The 25,322-nt window shown below is 38.1% G+C and overlaps 1 protein-coding gene across 3 annotated transcripts; it reads right to left on the bottom strand.

The window, feature by feature from the left end:
- Nucleotides 1–1,344: 1,344 nt before the first annotated feature.
- Nucleotides 1,345–25,031, bottom strand: LOC764431 (tRNA (cytosine(38)-C(5))-methyltransferase). 3 transcript variants are annotated; one of them, XM_030993481.1, is made up of 15 exons: nucleotides 24,749–24,820; nucleotides 23,914–24,390; nucleotides 23,075–23,217; nucleotides 22,497–22,595; nucleotides 21,736–21,883; nucleotides 20,567–20,727; nucleotides 17,214–17,323; nucleotides 15,944–16,020; nucleotides 14,741–14,812; nucleotides 12,878–12,943; nucleotides 12,001–12,046; nucleotides 10,118–10,680; nucleotides 9,228–9,285; nucleotides 2,789–2,915; nucleotides 1,345–1,669 (listed from the first exon to the last, which is right to left on the bottom strand). In XM_030993481.1, the coding sequence occupies exons 6-15, from the start codon at nucleotides 20,667–20,669 to the stop codon at nucleotides 1,569–1,571; spliced, it is 1,323 nt and encodes a 440-aa protein (XP_030849341.1). In that variant the 5' UTR covers nucleotides 20,670–20,727; nucleotides 21,736–21,883; nucleotides 22,497–22,595; nucleotides 23,075–23,217; nucleotides 23,914–24,390; nucleotides 24,749–24,820; the 3' UTR covers nucleotides 1,345–1,568. The 3 variants fall into 3 exon arrangements, with proteins under 3 accessions (XP_030849341.1, XP_030849339.1, XP_030849340.1); XM_030993479.1 differs by lacking the exons at nucleotides 1,345–1,669; nucleotides 2,789–2,915 and adding an exon at nucleotides 3,281–5,556 and having other exon boundaries at nucleotides 24,749–25,031; XM_030993480.1 differs by lacking the exons at nucleotides 1,345–1,669; nucleotides 2,789–2,915 and adding an exon at nucleotides 3,281–5,556 and having other exon boundaries at nucleotides 22,497–22,590; nucleotides 24,749–25,031.
- Between the last annotated feature and the right edge of the window lie 291 nt (nucleotides 25,032–25,322).

Here is a 25,322-nt window from a genome sequence, read left to right as displayed (position 1 = left end):
ACCACAAACAGATACCATCTGTCCAGATCTAGAGGGGTATTAACTCTGTGTTAAAGGTATTATGTCCCATTTGCAGGCCAAAAAAATGAAAAAGTTAAATTCCAACTGCATTTGAAAGATAATACTAATTTAAAACTTCCCTAAAAAAGGTGGGGCTTGAAAATGTCTTCAAGTGGGAAAATAACGACGATTAGTTGTCATATCGACTTTAGGGCTATAGAGCCCAAAAGTAATAGTCTTGATTTTCAGACAATTGTACCGAATGGTCATACGTTTTATGCTGCGCAAATATTCAATCAGTTTAATCTTGGCCATCACAAGAAGTTGGTTATTGATGTAGACAAATGCTCAATGTACCCTTTACAACTCTTTTCATGTATGTTATTACCAAAGAAGAAGAAAAAGCCAGTCAGTCACTCAATAATGTCTGACAGTGAAGTCTAGCAAGTAAACGGGTTTCCTTGCATAATTTGAATATTAGGACACTGCTAACGTTTAAATTTCACAGATATGACATACATGACATATTCATAATTCCTGCAAAGTTCTACAGCATTTGAGGTTGGCTGCAAAAGGGACAAGTACCTTTAATGCCCTTCTGGCTCCTAAAAGACAGTATTATCTTCATAAGTCTAATAAATTGGCCAGTCAGTAAGAAACTCAAATGAAATAATTCACACATAGCTATACAAATGAGTGTCATCTATATTGGTCTTTGATTTACATTTAGACATTTATGCATTCATGTTTTTATCGTTGGGACAAAAAAAAAATTGAATTCTTGCAGAATCCAACAAGTAACCCCCCATCCCCCATATTTTCATTAACTTTGGGCAATCCATGATTGTGGAAAATTATAATCCATGGTGATTTCAATATTAGGAACCCACACTTTCGCTGATAATATTATGTACTACGCCTAGAAACAAAGTATTAGGCACATTATATTAAAATGTGAGCTATAATTATTATTATAACAGTGTTCGTTCCCACAAGCGGAAAAATGAATGAACAAATGAGCAAAGGAATAAAAAGAACTGGTACAATTTCAAAATGTTAGTTTTTTAGATGTATCTATCCACTGTCCCTGTTATTATTTACTTTCTCTGTCAAAATTTGCTTGACAGTTAAACTTAAAGACGCATAGTAGTGGGCTCTAATTGGGAATTAGACACCATTCAGGTCATTACCCAATAGCTGGTGTTGTCAATCCCCAGGATAAGCCTTCAGTTCTTATGACCAACATGCCTTATGCAATGCTCTGCATTTTCCAACAATCACCCCCCCCCCTGCCCCCATATGGTAAAGTCATTATCTAACATTTCCATCACCCAAAGACTCAGATAGACGAGAGGGTATTTTATGATGGGACCACGGGTTTGCTGTGTGCAGACTTGTACACCCATTAATGGTATTTCCACCATGTCTGGTGTCTGTGAATCATGACCTTCTGCACATGGAACTCTACTACCATCTTCCTTTAGCCCAATGACTACTGAATTCTCTCATTCCTGTACGCTTAATACTGGAGCCACCGGCTTCCCACAGGCAACGGGTTAAACTCTCTTTCATGCAACCATGTAGCTTATCAGCTGGGCGAGCAGCGTCACATTGAGACTGTTGCCTAGCAACCTATACTTTTGTTTCTTGGTGGAGCAGTCTGGGAAACCTGCAGAGTTCAATGAGAGGAGAGAGGGGAAGGAAGGGGAGGGGAGGGGAGGGGAGGGGAGGGGAGGGGAGGGGAGGGGAGGGGAGGGGAGGGGAAGAGAGGGGATGTGAAGGGAGGGGAGGGGAGGAGGGGAGGGGAGGAGAGGAGAGGGGAGGGGAAGGGAGGTGAGGGGAGGGTAGGGGAGGGGAAGGGAGGGGAGGGGAAGGGAGGGGAGGGGAAGGGAGGGGAGGGGAAGGGAGGGAAGGGAGGGAAGGGAGGGAAGGGAGGGGAGGGGAGGAGAGGAGAGGAGAGGAGAGAGGTAAGGAGAGAGGTAAGGAGAGAAAAGAGGAGAGAGAAGAGGAGAGAAGAGGAAAGACAAGAGAGGAGAGGAGAGAAGAGGAGAGGAGAGAAGAGAAGAGAAGAGAGAGGAGAGGAGAGAAGAGAAGAGAGGAGAGGAGAGGAGAGGAGAGAAGAGGAGAGAAGAGAAGAGAGGAGAGGAGAGGAGAGAGAGGGTGGGAGAAGGAGAGGGTGGGAGAAGGAGAGAGAGGGTGGGAGAAGGAGAGAGAGGAAGGGAGAGAGAGGAAGGGAGAGAGAGAGAGAGAGAGAGAGAGAGAGAGAGCGATTAGAAAATGACAATCAATTATCTTTTCAAGAAAGCATTTCAAGGTACAGTGTAATTTCAATAACTGATAGAATTCACATTGGGATTATGGTCATGTTTGCACATTGCAATAGGTGGGGCACTGGACAGCCTGTACTACTGAAATTGCCCTTCGTTTATTTATTGCAAGTCTCTGCTATCTCTTTCCTTGTTAAATAAAGGCTATCCTGACTAAGAAACTCATTCAGGGGGGACTAAGTCGACTATCTTCACCTATTAATGACTCAGCCAGACGGCGGTTAAAGATAAAGTTCAGTTCTTGTAATGATAGAAAATCAATTCTCACAGAATCCAACAAATCTTTCACTGAATGTTCAAGCCATGTTCTCTCTACATACGATTCCCACACCAGAGCTCAAGATTAGATTTAAAAACTGAGAAAATTATCCCTTATATGGCGACATCAAAGGTCGGTCCCCAGACATAAATATTCTGATTGATACATGTCTGTAAAAATGAAATTACATACACACACTCACCAAAATCTTGTGGGAAGTGATGCAAGTTGGCAACCTCTCTGGGTGAAAAATACCTAAGACGGAGCGCCTTCAGCCTCTCTAGGCGTTCGTCATCGCTGCACGACCCGGAAGAGAAGGCTGAAGACATCTGGAATAAATGGGGAATTGTTTGGTAAGATTTAATAGAGGCAAAATATCATAAAATTGGGAGGGGGGGGGGCGGCCATTTTGATATGGTCTGTTTAGAGTCAAAATGGCACACTTTTACACAGAGTTAATGCCCCTTCTGGCTCAAAACAAGCGCACCCAGATTCCAGACGGCTTACTACCTTGATTATCGTTGCCTATTGGTTCATGTGGTGCACAGCTTTCTAAATATCTTACCGGTGACACAGCTTTATACAACAAATTTACAGTGTATGCGCTTGGAGAGCAAATTAATTATTCTGTTTTATTTAGTAATGTAAAGCGCTTTGAGCATGTTCATGTTAAGGCGGCAGGTGCTATATAAATATCAATATGTACGTATGTATGAATGTATGTATGTATGAATGTTATTTTGTTATGTTGTCATGGCTGATTTTGTACATGCCAATCTCCAGCATCAACTTTGGGTCCATGTAGCCCATCAGTGCATTCAAGCAACACGCAGTCGAAGGAGATGTAAGAGGAAGCAAACACAGCTGTTGGCAGCATCGTGCATACACAGAGTTAGTGCCCTCTTGGCTCAATCAATACACACCAAGATTCCAGAAAGTTAACCTTGAATTGCTTTACCCTGATGAAAGAGAAACACAAAGCACAACAGCCGGGTCTGTTGGCAGCATCGTGCCTACACAAGAGTTAGTGCCAACCTCCAGAATGGACTTTGGGCCTGTGTGACCCACCGGTGTCTTCATGCAACACCTGATCAAAGAAGATTTTAAGAGAAAAACAAAGCACATAAGCCGTGTATGCTGGCAACATCTTGTCAACCTCCAACAGGATGGAATTTGGGCCTGTGTGACCCATCAGTGTCTTCATGCAACACCTGATCAAAGATGTAAGAGAAAAACAAAGCACACAAGCCGTGTATGCTGGCAACATCTTGTCAACCTCCAACAGGATGGAATTTGGGCCTGTGTGACCCATCAGTGTCTTCATGCAACACCTGATCAAAGATGTAAGAGAAAAACAAAGCACACAAGCCGTGTATGCTGGCAACATCTTGTCAACCTCCAACAGGATGGAATTTGGGCCTGTGTGACCCATCAGTGTCTTCATGCAACACCTGATCAAAGATGTAAGAGAAAAACAAAGCACACAAGCCGTGTATGCTGGCAACATCTTGTCAACCTCCAACAGGATGGAATTTGGGCCTGTGTGACCCATCAGTGTCTTCATGCAACACCTGATCAAAGATGTAAGAGAAAAACAAAGCACATAAGCCGGGTATGCTGGCAACATCGTGCATACTTCCAACAGGAGGAACTACAAGATTTAATCCAAAGCCCCCATCGTTGCTAGGCTCGGACACGCAATGGTTGGGGAAGACAATGGTCTTGGGATGCCAAGAAAACATAAGTTCGTGAATACTGTCGACAGCATTATTTTATGGTTGCACGACGGTGACCTCAGAACCATCCTATTCTGGGACTACCTTACAGAGGAAGATCAGAGATTCGTGCCTGGATGGATCTCTCTCCCCATTTCTCAATGCACTTCGCAATTACTTGTTCGATTCATCTCTTATCGAAGAGGCATACTAAATTCTTTCCCCCTAATTCATGTTCACTTCCATTTTATTTATTTTTTTATTTTTTTATTTATTTAGTTATTTTATCATTTCAAAGATATGTCCTTTACTCATATTTTGTCTCTATTTTTTATGCATATCTAAAATTTACAGGCATGTAATGTTGATTCGGTGTAGGAAGTGATTGGTATCATCGAAGCAGGTTGAAAAGGAATTTAATTTGTACTTTTGTTACATCTCAAACTTCCCCTTCTTCATATGATTTGCCACACATCTCCGATAAAAATTTAATTTTATGATCATTTAAGTTATGTTTCATTGAAGAGAAAGCGAACTGGCTGAGAAGTTCAGTGCAGTAAGAAAACGACAAAGTGACAAAGTCATATGAAGTATTTTTTGTGTTTTATGTTGAAATATAAACTAGAAGTAGAGGAAAATAAAACTAAGACAACAGATTTGAATATTACTAAGTGGAGTAAGATAATTACTGATTTACAATCTGCTATCAAGTAAATAGAGATATATAATGTGATTTGATCTCATCTAAACATGTGATTAAGTGCTTTGTTATGAATATTTATGTACGATGTTGTCCATGTTTTTATCTGAATAATTTTTTTTATTTAATAAAAAAAAATATCAGGTATGGTTAAGGAGGCAGTTACCAAATCAGGGGCTGGAGGAGGCCCAGAGAGTGCCGGATCGGCTGCACGTGGTGATGCCGATGGGGCACATTTTTTCCGTCTGTACTCCAGAAAGTCGGTCCTAAAATCGAAATGTCCATCTGTAGTAGGGTCCATGATTAACGTATCATAACGCATATCATACTTTGAGAAAGTCGGTTGTGCATGTTATTGCGTCTACAATAAAGATAGTTGTTGCGGAAAAGTTCTACGTTAGAAAACGTCAGGGAGAGGCAACAATCTACGGGATGGTGATGGAAGCAGGCAAAGCAGCGCCGGCTGGAGGAGGCCCAGAGAGCTCTGTTGAAGCTCACTTCTTCCGTCTGTATATTAATGCCAATGTGACGGACGAGAAGCTTAGAGAATCCATTCTGAATATGGAAAAGGGAAAACGGGTCATCATAACCCAAGTCCTGAAATATCCTGGGAGTGGTCGCTTGACTCCCAAATCAAAAGTAAGTGGACCCGATGCTAAACCTACTGTATAATAATAATAGATTGATTGACTTTTATTCGCCAAGCCTCCAACATACAACAAATTACAATATACACAAATAACCGATTAAATCAGCTTGAATAGTACTCGTTGTATTTAATATGTTGTTCATGTCGACATAGATTTTTAGCTGAACATGTTTGTTTTTGTATAATTTTTGAAAATGTCATTTACATGTACATGTAGATTATTGTAAGTTTTATTTTTTCGTATTTTGTGTGGAGTTTGATGTACAGCTTAAAGATGAAAGTGTTGAGTTATTCAGTTATAAATGATGTTGTTAAATAATGTGGGGTAAAGTATTATTTTCATCATAATTTGTTTTTATTATTCATCTTGATATATATTAGGTAGGAGGGTGTGTGACAACAGACGAGTATTCGAGACAATCTCTTCAGATAGAAGGGGATGGGAGCCGAATTGAGGTGGTGCTGTGGGGAGAGGCGGCAGTGAGGGAGTATGCAATCTCCAAGAAGGTTACCATAACTGCCTTGATTAAAGAGGAGAGGAGATTATCGTGACTCCCTCTACTAGTGTAGAGGTAGGTTTTGCTATATTTGGATAATTAATCTTTATTTCTTTCAGTAAAAAATACATGCTCTGTAGAGGAAAGGTCAAACTAAATGTGACAGTATAAAAGCAAGGTTAATTGGTCTGTTGGACATGAACTAGGACTGTTTTTTGTTGTAATACCTTTTGCATTTTTGTTTGATAAGCATTGAAGTTCTAACTTGTGTTTTTTAATGATATTGAGTCAAGAAGAAACTGAATGTAATTTGGAAAGGATGATGCTATATGTAGAAATTGTGTTTGCATTGAGGCTGCAAAATTACCAGATTGATTAAACATGGAATCAATCGTTGTGAATTGCACCTTCCCCTTATGCAGTACAGCATGTTTGGGACTAAATGTTTATGATTAAATACTAATGAGCATTTTGAGCAATAAGCCATTTGAGCTTTAAGTTGGTCTTTAAGCTGGATTTGGCTTAATAATAAGAGCGTTTTGTTTTGGGGGATTTAAGTTTTTTGATGATATAAATATTATTTAATGAAGAAATCTGTCGGGGTTCTTCTTTAATGATTTTTGATAAATCAAAATTTGTGTGTCATCAGATATATATATTAGTGATTGGCATGAATTTCCTGGCACTGCTATCCAAACTGAATATTTCACGTAGCTGTAATGTATGAGAAATGGTCCTTATTTATCATTTGTGATGATGATTGCTAAATATATCTAATATGTATAATGTTTTTTTAAATGTACGTTTTGTTCATTTTCAGATATCCTATCGAGGTTATCCTTGAAAGTGGGGAATCCCTCTTTGTGGGCGAGGGAGTGCCCTTCAACTACGTGGTGGTGCTCCCTCTCCGAGTATCCTACAGGGCGACCGCCAGTGGCATCGTCCAATCTATAACAGTAATTGTCGACGCCGAGGAGGCAGATCTAGAGGCACTATGAACATGACAGACAATGAAAGCGGACAAAATATACAGTTCCTCAGGTAGACAAAGGGACATCTCTTCACTGCTATTATGTAAAAATGTGTGGAACAGGTGTCACATGCATATTCACCTGTTCTACACCTTTTTACATAATAGCAGTGAAGGGATGTCCCTTTGTCTACCTGAGGAACTGTATATTTTGTCCGCTTTCATTGTCTGTCATGTTCATAGTGAGGTGTAATACCTGATAATTTTTATGCCTCCGCCACCGAAGGTGGTGCCGGAGGCATCATGTTTTCGGGTTGTCCGTCCGTACGTCTGTACGTCCGTACGTCCGTCCGTACGTCCGTACGTCCGTCCGTCCGTCCGTCCGTCCCGTTTGACCGTTATCACAATATCTCAAGAACCATTTAAGATTTAAACTTAAGACTCGGGAATAGTATTTATCACCATAGGAAGACGATCTGATTAGATTTTGGAGTACGTAGGTCAAAGGTCACAGGTCACAGAGGTCAACTTATGAAATTCCTTGTATTGAGTTTGTTAGCGCGATATCTCAAGAACCATTTGAGATTTAAACTTCAAACTTAAGGATAGTATGTATCACCATAGGAAGACGATCTGTTTAGATTTTGGAGCATGTATGTCAAAGGTCAAGGGTCACAGAGGTCAACTTATGAAATTCCATACATTGAGATTGTTATCATGATATCTCAAGAACCACTGGAGATTTAAACTTCAAACTTAGTGATAGTGTGTATCACTATAGGAAAACAATCTGATTAGATTTTGGAGCACGTAGGTCAAAGGTCAAGGGTCATAGAGGTCAACTTATGAAATTCCATACATTGAGATTGTTATCATGATATCTCAAGAACCACTGGAGATGTAAAAACTTCAAACTTAAGGATAGTATGTATCACCATAGGAAGACGATCTGATTAGATTTTGGAGCACGTAGGTCAAAGGTCAAGGGTCACAGAGGTCAACTTATGAAATTCCATACATTGAGATTGTTATCATAATATCTCAAGAACCACTGGAGATTTAAACTTCAAACTTAATGATAGTGTGTATCACCATAGGAAGACAATCTGATTAGATTTTGGAGCACGTAGGTCAAAGGTCAAGGGTCACAGAGGTCAACTTATGAAATTCCATACATTGAGATCGTTATCGCGATATCTCAAGAACCACTGGAGAATTTTCACTTCAAACTTAATGATAGTATGTATCACCATATCATAATATCTCAAGAACCACTGGAGGTTTAAACTTCAAACTTAATGATAGTGTGTATCACCATAGGAAGACAATCTGATTAGATTTTGGAGCACGTAGGTCAAAGGTCAAGGGTCACAGAGGTCAACTTATGAAATTCCATACATTGAGATTGTTATCATGATATCTCAAGAACCACTGGAGATTTAAACTCCAAACTTGTTTAAATTGCTCTATGGCGGAGGCATCATTTTCGACTGCGCGCAGTCAAAATTCCATCTAGTTTAGTCTTAATATCGTTTTTTTTTTAGAAATGTGATTTTCTCTTTGAAATTGAGTCTCGTACAGAGCGACGTCTGGAATAGTGCAGACTATGACAGTAATTGTCCACCCCGAGGAGGCAGAGCAAGACGTGCGATCTAATGCGATCTAATGAATTATTCATTGAGCTTAAAAGTATAACAATTTTTGTCTTGATATCCTTTTTTTCTTAAAATATTTATATCTATTGTACTTTTTCGTATTTTTAAATAATTTATTAAAATGTATTAGTGTGTTATAATTAATGATACTTACATTTCTGAGTTTTTACTGTTTTGTTTTAATTTTATGTCAACATTTAAATGATGCAGTTAATTTTGTTTATTTATTTAGGTTTATTTTGCCTCTTAACTTGCATATGAAATAACATGAACCACAAGGCACAACACAATGAATGGTTTCCGCTTGCAGCTATAACTGCAATCTTAGACAGGGTTCGAACTTCACCGAATTAGTAGAATGTGGAACTTTGTCTTCATAAAACGAGAGGCTTTCTGACTTGGGGTTAAAAGAGGCAAAAATTGGAAAAGTCTAAGGTGACTGAAAGGAAACTTACATCAGCCGAGAGATCAGTGCGCAGAACGGATCCTGTTCCTTCCACATAGTATGCATACCTACATGTAGACATAAAAGAGATTAAAAGATAGATCAGTTTTAGGTCGATATGCCATCTCCTTGTTCTGTTGTCTCCATTTCCCTTTATCTGCAACAGGAAGAAGAAACAAATTATTACTAACACTGTACATACTGTACATGTTAGTAAAAAATTAATCAAATGTGTCTGTTCTGTGTCAATTTCTAATGGATAAATGTCACAGAAATGCTATAGAGACTTGCTTAAATGTCTCTACTCTGATATTTATAATCATTAATTATCATCATCATCAAATTCAACTGATGTAGTGCTTTTCAATTGACAGAGCCTGCACTTTTACATAATTCTGTGAAATGTGAATTCTCATTGTCATCTTCAAGCCGGGGAAATAATATGTTTGCAGGGGCTCAGGGAGAACTGTAATACTGTTGAGGCTATCCCCGGCATGGGTAAACAAGACATGAATAATAATAATCATATCAATGTGAACAGAGTGAGTTAATCATCAGAAGCAATTTTGAATAAATAATATATCATTATTATCATCATCCTCATAAATACTCACTATGAACATGACGGACAAAGAAAGAGGACAAAATATATAGTTCCTCATTCTACCCTCAACGAATGCTGTGGTAGACAAAGGCACATCCCTTCACTGCTATTATGTACAAATGTGTAGAACAGGTGAATATGGATGCGACACCTGTTCTACACATTTGTACATAATAGCAGTGAAGGGATGTTTCTTTGTCTACCACAGCAATTGTTAGGGTAGAATGAGGAACTGTATATTTTGTCCTCTAACTTTGTCCGTCATGTTCATAGTGACTGGTACTGTAGCTACTTACGCCTTTGTGAAGCAGCAGGTCTTTGTATCCTCCACCGTCACTATGTCCATCACGTTAACATACTTGAGTAAAATCCTGTCCGGTATTAGGTACTCCGCCATAGACTCTTCACTCAAATCGGCCTGAAGGTAGTCGCCTATTTTCCTTCTCTCATCATCCTCACCCGTTTCCTGTTCATTCTGTTCACTTGAAGACACCATATCTTCACAGCTACCACTCTTCACATTATCTGTTCTTTCCTTCTCATTCAAATGCTGCTCATCTGTTTTTCTTTCAATACTTTGCTCATTCAGGGATACCATACTAGATTCATCTTGCCCTGTTCTTTCACGTGACTCTGTTAATTCCATATTTGTCTGCTCCTGTGAGGACACCATAGAGTTGTCACAAACCAGTCTGCTAGTTTCCTTTATCTCATTTGGCATTAAAGGCATATTCACTCTGTGCTGTACTAGTTGAGTGCCATGTTCCTCTTTGAACTGTAGAGGGCGCTGTTTGGCAAGCATGAAGTAGCGTACACGTTGATTGGGTATGCCAATATTCATAGGTGATAGTAGGAATTCCTGTAACATTCAAAAAGAAAAACTCTGATAAATAGAGGAAACTTCAAATACACAGGGTGTTAACTAAATGCAAATAAATGCGAGTACCGGTATAGCAGATATCCCATACTTTTACCATATTTTAAGCCCATTTTCTTTAAAATGGTTATCAATAACTGCAGCAACTCTATGAAACATGTGATCACAGCCAATCAAATCAATTACTAACCGATATAAATTAATAGAAACAGGGTAAAATGATAATAAACTGATTTGATAAAGTGTTTAATACAATACACCGTCTGTAAGCGCTTTACAGATATGATATCATTAACTTAGTCATCAGATTCATTCATGCACAATGTGTACCGTCTCCACTCCCCGGGGAGTATTCCTTCCATATGGTCTCCGTGGCGTGGGGGCATAGGCAATTACTAACACAAAGGCTTCTATCATCCTACGAGGTCCACATTTCTCTCTTGGGTATGGAGTGGCAAATGTAGATTAATGCCTTGCCAAAAGACATTATAGAGCCGTGTAAGGATCGAACCACAACCTTTGAATTTTTAAGTCAAGTGCTAAGTTTCACCACTCAACTATGACACCTCTACGGTAATCACTCTTATCATGGGTATTAAAGATACTATGTCCCTTTTGCAGCCAACCTCAAATGCTGTAGAACTTTGCAGGAATTATGAATATGTCATGTATGTCCTATCTGTAAAACTTGAATATTAGCAGTGTCCTAATATTCAAATTAGGCAAGGAAACCGGTTTACTTGCTAGACTTCACTGTCAGACACTATTGAGTGACTGACTGGCTTTTTTTCTTCTTTGGTAATAAGATACATACAATGAGCTGTAAAGGGTACATGAGCATTCGTCTACATCAATAACCCACTTCTTGTAATGGCCAAAATTAAACTGATTGAATCTTTGCCCAGCAAAAAACGTACGATCATTCGAAACAATGGTCTGAAAATCAGACCATTACTTACTGGCTCTATAACTGTTGTTGATTTGACAACAAATAGTCCTTATTTTCCCACTTTAAGACATTTTCAAGCCCCCCTGTTTTAGGGAAGTTCTAAATTAGTATTATCTTTCAAATGCTGTTGGAATTTAACCTTTTCATTTTTTTTGCCTGCAAATGGGACATAGTACCTTTAATGAATCATGAAAATCAAAATTACAATTCATTACTTTGAATGATTAATAGATCATTTGGCTTGTCTTAAAAATTAGCAAATTTAGTTAATCAACATTCTCATCACACCAAAGCACAAATAAGAAAAATGATTTTCACCTCCAATTATTTTTTTTTAATTATTAAATAATTACCTGAAAGACGTAATTGCACTTCTGAAGAGTCTCCACAAGAAAGTTTCTATGAAACAAAGACAAAGATTGAAAAACTGAATGAATCCTCAATTGAACATTGCTACAGGTCATATCAATACAATTTCTTAGACTTTTTTAGAGTCTATAAAGACACTTTTTTAAATCAAAATACCAATGTTTATTTGGTGATCTGTGAAATAGAAATCCAACAGTAAAAAATGAAGAAATTTGACTTACACCAACTTTTAAAGCCATATCTTACTGTAAACCACTCCAGCAAAGCAGAGAGTCGATGCTATTGCATATTGACCTCTAGCACTGCATTACGTGTTAATAGGCAGCAATTGCACACATGAATAAGTCAATACACTATGACACATGAATAGTCAATAACACACAAATGCACACAATAAAGACGATGTGGCTGTCATCAAGTTTGACAGTAGACTCACGATTTGAATTTTTGAATTATTCTTTCTAACATCGGTAAGTTGAAAAAATTGTATTTTACTGCTATTTTAGGTGTTGTCAATTGTCACCAAAGCAACGATTTTGAGTGAAATCAGTCAAGTTTTGTACAGTGGTGTTTGAAATGTTGAGAATCAATAGAACAGGTTTTAATACACAGCCAGGATAGTAATGCAGCTATGTGTGCTGTAAATTAATATTTCCATAATGTGTGCAGAGCTTTTCATTAACTATGATTTTAAGAGAATTAAGTTGATACACTAATTTTGAAGATCCCATACCTTAAATACACAATCATTCATGTTTACTATTGTAATCAACATTTCAAATGCAATGGCATGACAATTTTTTAATTTTCCTTTGAATCTACTAAAATAATAGAAATGTTGCCCATTTGAATGTAGTATACCTTGTTTCCGATGTGTCAAATCCTTTCACGTTTTCCACCAGTAAATAGGTCGGTTTCTTGGCCATTCTGTAAAATAAAACACAAGTACAAGAGGGTTTTAATAGAATATCAAAAATTACATCTATCAACTCTCAAATTCACTTAATATAAATGCCTAGTGAAACCTACCTTATTAATTATCGATGTGGCTTTTATTTTGGCTAGAAGATTTCAATGCAGTAAAATTCTGGTTGTTAGTGAAAGACTCACACAAGACAAAACTAGTCTGACATGATTGATGACTGGAGCTGCACTGCTATATTTAATACATCTTCAAAATGGCTGCCAAGATGGCTGACATGCAGTCCATGAAACAATAACAACCAATCACAAGATTGTACCTGAAGTAAGGAACCAATAGAAGGCCTGAGGAAAGATAGAGTGCCATGTGTCTATAGTGAGCTGGGTTGAAGAGCCAAGAGAATGTGTGTGGTGTGTTGGTGCTATGGCAAGCAATGTTGAATGGGTACAGGATGAATAGGGACAGAACAATATAAGCCAAGAGCTCAACAGACATCAGGTGATGAATGTAGGTCAGGAGTGTCCTGAAGCATGACAGAGTGGAAAGCTAAGCGTAAATTAACAAGCAGGAAGCTGTAATGAATGGAGATACTGTCTCAAAAGAATTTCTGAGGGAAAGATATTCAAGATTAACTTGGCTTAAAAACAAGAAATGTAACCCTCTCCAGCCATCAAATCCATCAACAGCTGTCCTTTTCAATGCACAGATCCCCTCTGGCATTCCAAATATTATGAAATGTTACGCAACGCCATCTGCTTCCCTAAGATCTCTATACTCTCTGTCTTAAAAATATGCAAACAATTTTCTGCACCCCTCCAAATTGCGGGTCAATCAAACAAATTCTATGTGACTCATTTTCTTAGGAATCAAATGCATTTTCATAAAAAGTCATAGTATCTTTAAAAATAAGGACATTTTTCTGTGAAGATGGAATATTATGTAAGGTTTTAATTTTACTAATCTAAATGGTTACTTGTTGAATTACTATTCTCATTATTATTTAGAAGCTAAATCAGGAAAATGATATCTGTGGCATCTTTTCATAAATTTGACAGTTGAAGACTTAAGAGAGTATGCCTAAAGTCACTCTGATCCATAATGAAAGAAGAGAAGAGAGCAGAAAAGGGAAGTGAAGAAATGGAGCCATATTGGACAGGAGAGGAAATGAGAGAGAATTAGATCTCGAAACAGGAGAGAGAAGAGAACTTGTGAAGAAAGAGGAGAGCTCTGATATGAGAAGAGAGTAGAATTAAGGGAAGGGATAGAGAGAGAGAGAGAGAGAGAGAGAGAGAGAGAGAGAGAGAAAGAGAGAGAGATCTACTAAATACAATTGCCACTTTCCTTAAAACAGATTGCAGGACAATCCATAATGTGCAGTGAGCTTAAGATTTTAAGAAAAAGGTCCTCAAAAGGCTCTTGGTTGATTACTAATAAACAATTACACATTATATACATGAAGTTGCTTTCATTGCAGAGAAGCAAAATTGCAGTATCAAAATAAATATATGTTTTTAGACAGCAAAAAGGACATTATCTGATATGTTTTAAACATGGAGTTATCACCCTTCTGGCTCTCAACAGACGATACAAACTTAAAGCCCCACTGTACTACTTGTATCTACTTGCTTCCTCTATATAGAAAACTTCCCCAATCGGTGCCTGTTGGTCCCCCATGATCCACTTTTTCTTATGTTAATTGAGAGCTGAGTTGATGAGATAGCCACCTGTCAGTGACCACGCTGTGTGGTCTAGTCCCTTCTGGGTAAACTAGTACAGATGGCCTTTAAAAGAAATAGACTTACTCAGCAAGGTTCCTCATTATGTTGAAGAAAGCGTTTGTCCTGGCATCGTTCTTGTCTCCTTTCAATCCAACTCTGGCAAAAGAGATTCAAGAAATTAAATTTTTATGAATAACAACAAATAATAATACAAATACAAATACATATAGCGCTTAATACATAAACAATATTTCAAAGTGCTTTATATATGTATCACTACCAAAGACATCAGATTCAGGCTTGTCAGCACACAGTACATCTATATGCACTTCCTCCTCTCCCTGGGGAGTATTCCAGCCAAGTGCCATTTAACAAACAGTTCAGTTTGGATATGGTCTTTAAGTTTTTCCAGTGCGATATGAATCTATACCAGTGTTAAAAGGGTTGACATAGAGCTAATTTTGAGACATTTTGCAAAGCCATTGTGTTGCACAAAGCAATACTTTCTTTAATTTGTGCCTTTTGTTTTGTGGCAAACTGCACATGCGGCAAACAAGCAATCATGCACAGAGGTGAAGAAAGAAATCAAAGTGTTAAATTCCTTTCCCTCTATAATCGGGGGTACAGTTTACCAACACAGTAACACCAAGATTAATAATAATATACCGCAAAAGTTATGAACCTCTCAAGGGGAAATTAAGAATGCAGTCTGTTTTGTATACTTTTCACACAGAATATTTCAGAAAAAGAGAGGAAACTATGGTTCAAAACAGTAGCTTGAAGACTAAAAAATAGGAATGGTTGGCAGCTATGAAATAATGTTGGAGTCCTATAAAGCACTCATGGCGCTCCATTATCATTACCCTGGCTTTAGTGCAACTAACTACCATTTCAGCACTTTAACATTGTAAGGACAATTATTCATACCACAAACCCATTTACCTCACCTGGGTGGAGTATGGCAAATGTAGATTAATGTCTTGCCAAAGGGCATTGGTGCTGTGAAAGGGATTTGAACCCTGTACCTCGTGGTTCATAGTCTAGAGACGCATCCACTGTACCACAACACCTCAAAAAAGATGATTTTGAAGGTCCAGCAACGTAACTCCATATTTTGCCAAAATGAGTTTTTGAATCAAAATGTTCAGAAAAACGACTTATTACTCCACCCCACACCCTTTGAAGTCAATGAAACATAGACTTAAGTCCTTAGGGCTCAGTGACACATAAACCACTTTTTCGGCAAAATGGCCAAAATGGAGTTACGTCCTTGCGTCCATTTCTTACCTTGTGAATGGTTGACAAGGAGGGCTCATTACAAACATATCAGCATCAAACGAAGCAAAGTCATCTACGGTAAATCCCTGCAATTATACAAAATTTGAAGAGAATTTGAAGTTAGAAAGCGCCCAAAAATGAGCAAGGGCACAAAAAGTACCCCTTTGTGCCCTGTTAACTACATAATCATATTAAATTCAGTCTATATTTCAATAATGATATACAGGAAGCCCTTTAGCCACTTAGGTAAATGGAAGTGCTCTAAAAGAAACAGTCATTATCAATGTAAATGATAATGTGAGAATGACAGGGGGGGGGGAGAGAACAGTAAGAGATGGAGACAGGCATATTTAAGAAAAAAACAGAAAGAGAAAGAGAGTCGGAGAGAGACAGACATCACCAATATTGATAACGTTCTATACACTCTTTCACCAATATTGTTTCCAAGTTCTATGCACTTTTTTATCAAATAATGCAACTTTACACAAGACAGTTTTTTATTTAAAGGTAGATTTTGCCTTTGGTACTGTAAACTAATAAATAATCTCTTGCCAATAACCATTGTATTACACCAATCATTCAAACCACTGCCAAACTCACAAATCCTCTCTCCCAAGTCTCCAACTTATAATCAAAACTGAGCCCTAAATTAATACCACTCACTCAGTGTAAGTCCAGTCCAGCTCTGCATGTGTTTTATTGTACATGTAGTATGCTGTCCATGTGCAGCCTCATGTAAAGTATATTCAAATGAAATACATTATCAACCAATAGCAAAATAGGATTTAAGAATAAAACTGAATATTCATAAGGAAAAGGAGAAGAGAACCATCGATAAGTAAGAGGTGGAAATATGTAAATGAGAAGAGAACTTACCACCTGTTTTAAGAGTTGGTATGTGGAGGAGATGAATGGAGGAAATGAATATGCAAATGATGTGAAATGAATATGTATAGAGAGAAGAGACTAGAGAAACGAAGAGTAATCACTATGAACATAACGGACAAAGAAAGCGGACAAAATATACAGTTCCTCATGTAGATAAAGGAACATCCCTTCACTGCTATTATGTAAAATGGTGAATGTGCATGTGACACCTGTTCTACACATTTTTACATAATAGCAGTGAAGGATGTTCCTTTGTATATCTGAGGAACTGTATATTTTGTCCGCTTTCTTTGTCAGACATGTTCATAGTGAATTGTGAAAAATACAAGTAGGGAATAAGTCTAATTTTAACTCTTACAGTATTGAAAATGTTAAAACTTGAAATGCTAACCTCCAAGTTTCTCTGCATGAGGTCGACTTCAGGGAAGTTGTGTTGGTATACAGCATTCGCTACCGTGTTGATTTCCACAGCAGCTACCACAGTACACGGGACTCCACAGGCTGGAATATAAAGAAAGAAAATGGCAAATTTGGGTTAACCGGTAAAAGTTTAAAGTTGCTAAAGCGTGGGTATATAGAGGGCAGCAGACGGACATACGCACAGGAGCGTAATACCCATTGGCTCAGTGTTATGAAGTGATCGCCAAGTTGCCTACTTCACAAACGACTATATACCCACGCATGAACATCTTTAAAGCTAATCTTGAGCTCTGGTATGGGAATCATATTTTGAGAAAAAATGGGCTATGATATCTTCTGGATTGTTTATCCTGCAGTAGATTGGTTGTTTGAACCAGTGAAATAAAAACAAAAACAAAAGCTTCCTGAAGTTCCTGGGTATGTCATCTTCGATAAAAACCACAACAAAGATGAATGCTGTTGATAAAATTAAAGAGTCCAATCTGCTGCTTGCCAGTGAAAGTTGATATGAAGAAAAAATGTGCGAGGGAATGAAGATGCTGATAAATGTCCTAAACTGTATGGTACGAGCTCGGTAGAAAACATGTTCCCTATCTGAAAACTTCCTACTAAGTGGTGTAAGAACAGGTGAATATGTATGTGACACCTGTTCTACAGATTTTTACATAATAGCAGTGAAGGGACGTTCATTTGTCTACCATAGCAATTGTTGAAGGTAGAATGAGGAACTGTATATTTTGTCCGCTTTCTTTGTCCGTCATGTTCATAGTGTGACGTAGCAATAGCAGAAAACAAGTGATGACTGCTGACTGGAGCTGAATAGAAACGAATGTCTTTGCTCTTTTAATCTCCAGTGAAATAGGTGCAGACACTATGAACATGACGGACAAAGAAAGCGGACAAAATATACACACTATGAACATGACTGACAAAGAAGCGGACAAAATATACAGTTCCTCAGGTAGACAAAGGAACATCCCTTCACTGCTATTATGTAAAAATGTGTAGAACAGGTGTCAAATGCATATTCACCTGTTCTATACATGTTTACATAATAGCAGTGAAGGGATGTTCCTTTGTCTACCTGAGGAACTGTATATTTTGTCCGCTTTCTTTGTCCGTCATATTCATAGTGCATGCTTTGCCTTTGAAAACAGGAAATGCTGAGTGAACTTTTACTACAGTACAAGCATCATTCAGTGGAGGAAGGATACAAGAGAGATCCAGAATAAAGAAATTTTATAATAAACTCAAAAAATGATGGACACAAAAAAGTCACAATAAATCAATATGATGGTCAAAAATATTAAAACAAAAGAAATATGAAATTGAAAAGAAGCAACAAACTTGACTAAGATTGTCATAATAAAGTTTAAAAATCGCCAACTTCAGCCTACTCATCAACGAAAAAAATACACGGTGGCGACGGGCGATTCGCCCCCTAAACCTCTGAAATCGCCACGGTAAAAATCAAGACGAGGGCGAAAAAAAATCAATATATCTTGAAAAATCGCCCCCGCCATAAATTGATATTCCCTATGAATTAATAAACCAATTTATTGATGTGTCTGAGTGAAATCTCCGTTCCAACTACCAACTCCAAAACTAGAAACTTCCATCAACATTTTAAAAGTTTTGTGAGTTGCAGCGGATCGGCGGTCGTATCTACTGTAGCTAGATCTACAGCGGTATCCGCCTGCCTGCGCCTAAGCTCCCGGCGGCCGGACAGGCCACCGGCCCCGATGTAGTTTCGTGCACAGCATGAATGCATACGCAGTTCGCACACGTTCACAATACACAGAAACGTACTAGCTCAGCTCCAGCGCGCGCCCGCACGCTCCTTGTATGAAGCAAATAAGTATTTGCGAGTGACGAGAGCTCAACTGCTAGCGACCAAATTGGTACGTAATATGTTTATTTAGTCTTTTTCTGGCCCTAATTTTTATCATGGACAATGCAATCCCATTAAAAAAAAATGTTATTCCGTCTAAAATTGTGTTATTTATAAGTTAAAACCATTAAATGCGAGTATATTTTTACTGTTGTCCCACATACTGATATATTTGTAATAACGAAACGTGCAAAATCAATGCCGGATTTTTTCCTGTAAAATCGGTATAAAGCAAGTTTCGTACACAGAAATTGAATTTTGTTATAAAAAAAACCGTAAATAAATATATAAAGGATGTTCCTACTCCTCAGAATCTTTCTTACAACTGTTTAATTAAATTAAATTATTTATATACGATCGATGCCAGGCCAATTGTCATGAGTGATGATGACATCAATTTCTGTCTACGAAATGAAACTAGCTTTGGCTTGGCCTTTAGAATTAGAGTCTATAAAAAAAAAATAAGGCCATGATTTTGCATGTTTCGGCATAACAAATAGACCCTACATCGGTATGTGGGACAACAGTAAAAATATTTACTCACATTTAATGGTTATAAATGGTCTAAATAACACAATTTTAAAGGGAGTTGGTCTACATTTTTTTTTAATGGGATTGCATTGTCCATGATAACAATTAAATTTGGGACAGAAAAAAAGACTAAATAACATATTACCTACCAATTTGGTTGCTAGTAGTATGATGGCTAAGGAAAAACACAACTTATTGTTACAGCTTACAATATGGCTTTAAGGAAGTAGCCCCTTGGTTTTTTTTAGGCAATGGGGAAAAGTAGCCCGCGTGTCAGTGATAATATTTTCTTAGGATATGAAAAACGAACAGTTAAACAAAACACTCCTTTTGACAAGTTTTAGTTACATGTATATGTAAATCATAAAGCCACATGTTTAACACAAAGTGAATAAATCATGGGTATCTGAATGTCTGCAATACTCTACATGACATATGTACGCTACAATTGTATCTATATTTGCCTTTGCTTGGAATTTAATTAGGTAAAACCGTGTTTAAAAAAAATACAACCTTTAAAAAAAAAAAGCCCCCCTGAGCTCCAAAATAGCCACCGCAAAATAATTAAGGGGGCTATTTTTTTAAGGGAAAATCTGAAAAGAGCCCTCGTAAAAAAAAAAGTAATTTTTTGGTTGCTACTCATGGTCCTTCCACCCCCCCCCCCCTAAAGGAAAGAGAAGTCACAGAAAGACACACATTCAGGACATTTCAGCACGTACATGTACAGTTCACGTGCAGGTGCATGCAGTCATTGTCAGTCAGGCACAATTAAAAAGTCGACACAATTTGCAGTAAGTGGGCACGTTGTAAAGAAATTTGGTGTATGCCCTTGTTATTTTCACCCGGAAAAACTAGAAACCATCCCATATCATTAACTAAATAACTTAAAATTGATCAAATACCTTTCACGGCACAGTGAAGACCTCCAACACCACTGAAAAATTCCACAACACGAAGATTCTTGGTTTCTTGGTCACGATCGGATTGTTCACTGGAGGCTTCCATCTTGAATATTGTTAGTCTTTGAGATCAGACCGCAGACAGAATTTTGATGTAGATACCTCTGGCAAAATTAACGTCAATCAATATAAATAACCAAGTAATCGAACATTATCTTTATCAAAATTTAGAATATGAATAATTTCTTTCAATTCTTCTTCGATGCCTTTAATTGCAAATAAATGAAAGCTTGGATCAAGACGTGGTGTGTTGTCATAAAGGGGTACATATCTACAGACTAATCAATAATTCAGCACTCCTCCGAGAATTATGTACGCAACAGGTGAATGCATTCTTGCAAGGATATTGGACGAAGAAGGGGAAAAAAAGGAGGGGGTCATCTTTGGCGCTTCCTTTTAGGCCTATCATTCCCCTCGTCGGTCGACCCCCTTCTAATATTCTCCTCGCTCTCATCTCTCTCTCTATTCTTTCTCTCTCTCTCTCTCTCTCTCTCTCTCTCTCTCTCTCTCTCCCTCTCCCTCTCTAAAACATACAGGAAGATATACCAGTTTCGATTTTTACAGCAATACCGTCATGGCAAAGATAATCTACCAAAGACTTTACAGGGGCGAATCTAGCTTTTTGCTAAGGGGGGGGGGGGGGGGGGGGGGGTTGACCAAAATTTGTCCACGATCCGCGAAGCGGCGAGCCGATTTTTTTGGGGGTGTTTATTTGAACCCCGTAAGTGATGTTTTCCTGGCATCTATTAACACAATGGAGACCATAAAAAGCAGTGCATGATAACGTCTTTTTAAATCAAGTAACAGTTAAATACACAGTTATATCCAGAGTTATCATGTGTTTGGTTAAGTTACCAGATGAGTTGAATATCTTCTCACAATATTTGCACTTGAAAGGGTTTCTCTCCAGCGTGCGTTCTTTTTTTTTTTTTTTTTTTTTTTTTTTTTTTTTTTGGGCCGCCCAAGGGGGGGGGGTTTAAACCCCCTAACCCCCCCCCGTAGATCCGCGCCTGCTTTATTGAAAATCGTTTGCACGCCGTCCCGTCAACCACCCCCCCCCCCCCCCCCCTCCCAACAAAAATAGTTTGACGTCCCTAGATATGAATACTAACATTTGGAACGTATAGACCTCATACTTTGAGGCGAGAAAGAGACAGGTTAGTCCTCAAAGCTGAAGGCCAGTGCGAGGAGATTCAACAGGTAAGCATCAATCACGGCGACGGCTAAATGCAAAATCGCGTTCTGAAGGGCGAGATGAACCTGAAATTGAAATAAAGAATACAAGTAAAATGGTATTTAGATCTCTGGTTAGAACTCTATCACAACTTTCTGTATCTGTCAAAATGTCATAAATACTGCAAATTAATGTTTCTTAGAAATATGTTGTTTTGCATTTAGTTCACAGTTCATATGCCATTTCTCGTTCCCCTCAAATTAAAGTGAATGCATGTACCACAAAATGATCTCTTTTTTTAAATGGATTACTTATTATAATTAAATGCTTTAATATTCAATGCAAAAATATGTTGATATGTTTCTATTTCTCGTTATCTTCGATCTTATTCGATAATTGAGCAAGTTCAACCTTTTTTGTCCCGGCTCTTTCGACCTGCACATGAAACATTTAATATTCATTATATCTGATTATTGTATGAAGTTAATAGCAATACTGGAGCTTGTATCAGACAAATATTAATATTATATAATGCTTATAAAGTTAATATTATGAACGTTTGTATTCTCGAACATGGACTCCAACTGACAAAAATCCTGGACTTGCTAACATGGCGAGATCTTCTAATAAAAACCTGAACATAACTTTTAAAAATAGCAACTACATGAGCCAGTTAAATGACATTCGCAATATGCTTACTTGTACATCTATAAGCCAGTCGACCAGTATTTCACCATGTAATGGATCCACAGTAGGTGAGATCGATGCACTCCTCGTAGCAACAACACTTTCTCTTTCCTGGAATATTTGGTTCAGACGGAAAATAGAGAAAAACTTTCCATTTCACAAAGTAACAATTTCACAAAGTATTACAACCAACCAATCACAACTCTCTCGCATTATAAATCAATGGATAATGACGAATGCATTTTCAACCGGTCTTAGAACTTTGTGTTGCAATAGTTATGAACACGATTCATATAATTTGTAAATAATCATTCCCATTTAATAATCTTGCATTCTTTAATCATGAATTAAACTGTTTGAACATCGCATGTATCACATTGTATACGCTTTTCGAAATTGCAATCTTTTAATTTTAAGTGACCCCCCCCCTCCCCCCCCCCCCCCCCCCCCTCCCCCCCCCCCCCCCCCCCATCACGGATATTTCTATTTTGAAGAAAAAAATATTGGGTTATCGAGGGCACTGTATATTTGTGGAGGCACCTGCCTCATTGCCCCCGCCCTTCACTTCGACTACGCCCCGTGTTTCTTACCGTTAGATAAAACAGAATATCACCGGCCTGGTATCCATCACGGGAGATCAATGATGAATCAGTTTCCATGGATACGTCAAAGAAATCGTTGAAGTTGACCTTTCGCATCAGGAATATCATGTCGTCCTCGGAGATTTGACATGCTGAAGTATAAAGTACAAATCTTATGGATATTATTAAATTTTGTGTTATTAATAAAATAAAAAACATACAAAAGAGGAAGTGTTTGGCCATTGCAATCCATACAAAGTGTGGATTCATATTTGTATGTTTTCTTTATATAGCTTTGATTATATTATGTAACTATACTAATTAGTCTCATCCCGTCCCCCTCTTTGATGTCTGAATTTCTTAATTTCATTCATGTCTTTGGGAGACGGAAATATTTCTTAAAGGACTCGAATTACTTTTGCCTTAGCCTCAAGGGCAATCACACTAAATGTTGTTGTCCATTTGTTTTTCAATTGTTTTTTTTTTTCTTTCTTCAGAATCTTATGAAACCGGCTTCCTCGCCATGCGCAATGTTTTAACATTCATTTTTTTAACTCTTCGCAAATCAAGTACAAATTCATTGAAGTCACTTCTTGACCTTTACATCTCAGATAAATGTGCAGACTTTACATGTTCTAGAGTTAAGAAACAGAATCACATTCATTCGTTTCTACTATTATACTGATTTACAAATTGACTGGGTCACTAGTCTGTGATCTCTCAACATAAGCGTTATTTTTCATTGTGATTAAAGAGAAGTTGATCCCCATATATAGAACTCATATGAAAACATCCCAGTTGAAGTGTATTCTTGTTAGACAATATTGTAATTGAATATCATGCCATACCTGACGGTGCTCCATCTATGGGCGTATTGGTAGGTACCTTCACGGGAAGTTCATCGTTGAGGACCTCGACCTTCAGATCGCAGTCCCTGATTGGAGGTCACTGAGGTCGTAAGTCCTTTCCCGACGAGAGCCAGCCGTCGACCTTTTGACCTAGGTCTGAAAATGGGAATCTTCGAGCCATCTCTTCTGCCGATGTGCACAAGAGGACCCTCATCGACTGACTGTCTGGATGTAGGGTAGATAGTGTTCTTGTGCTGCAGGATGTGTTGCCCACCATGCTTTTCCTCACAGCTGGCCGTCTTCCTCTGCTCTCCTTGTCCTGCTCACATTTGGATATCCTATACCAAGTACCAGGGATATGAGAGTTTATCCCTGATCCTACCAAGTACACGCGACCGCCTCACAACTCTTGTGGCATCCATGTTATCTAGCCAACCTCTCTCTTGTTCTTTTCACGTTCAGAAGTTCACTGGTGATCTGGCAAACGGTACAATTAATATTACATAATCATGTTCAGGAAACATTGCATGTACCAATTAAAGAAAAATCTATGTAGATTATACACATGAATCATTAAGAAATGAATTCCAACATTTTCCTGAAGGTTGGGTATACTTAGCAAAGAATTGATCTTTTAGCTGCCGGCTTACCGTTAACCTGAAAGGGGGATAGAAATAACATTCAAAGACTTGATGACACATTTGCCCGAGTTGCCAAGTGTAATTTGAGTACAAACATGCATGTACAAAACATCTAACGATATATAGGCGTGACACTAAAAGTAGACATTGATTTGAAGACCGATCCTAAAGCGGTACATGTTCCTGAAACTCACCGAACAGAAGTCTTGAAGATCATCAAGAGCCCCAACAATCTAAGCCGCGTTGAATCTCTAGAATGAATATGGGTTGCAAAGAACACACCCGCTGGTGTCAGCCGCAGGTGACATTTAACGCACGGTGATTGGCTAGCGAGGTGGTATCACGTGATGTCATCTTTATGTGCGTGTAGCGGAGTGTTTGCATAATTCATTCACATTCAAGAAAGAATGCTTGAAACCCGGTGCTTAACTGAGGATGACCCAGCACAGCAGTATCTCTAGTACCATACACTATGAAAATGACTGACAAAGAAAGCGTACAAAATATACAGTTCGTCAGGTAGACAAAGGAACATCCCTTCACTGCTATTATGTAAAAATGTGTAGAACAGGTGTCACATGCATATTCACCTGTTCTACATATTTTAACATAATAGCAGTGAAGGGGTGTTCCTTTGTCTACCTGAAGAACTGTATATTTTGTCCGCTTTCTTTGTCAGTCATGTTCATAGTGATACACAATCTGCGTTCTTTTAATAGAATAACCTAAATACGAATAATGCCAGTTATTCATCTATTTACGATTACA

This window comes from Strongylocentrotus purpuratus, unplaced genomic scaffold (genome assembly GCF_000002235.5).
Source record: "Strongylocentrotus purpuratus isolate Spur 01 unplaced genomic scaffold, Spur_5.0 spur5_scaffold_20, whole genome shotgun sequence".
NCBI classification, from domain to species: domain Eukaryota; kingdom Metazoa; phylum Echinodermata; class Echinoidea; order Camarodonta; family Strongylocentrotidae; genus Strongylocentrotus; species Strongylocentrotus purpuratus.
This window is presented reverse-complemented; position numbering and strand designations above follow the sequence as displayed.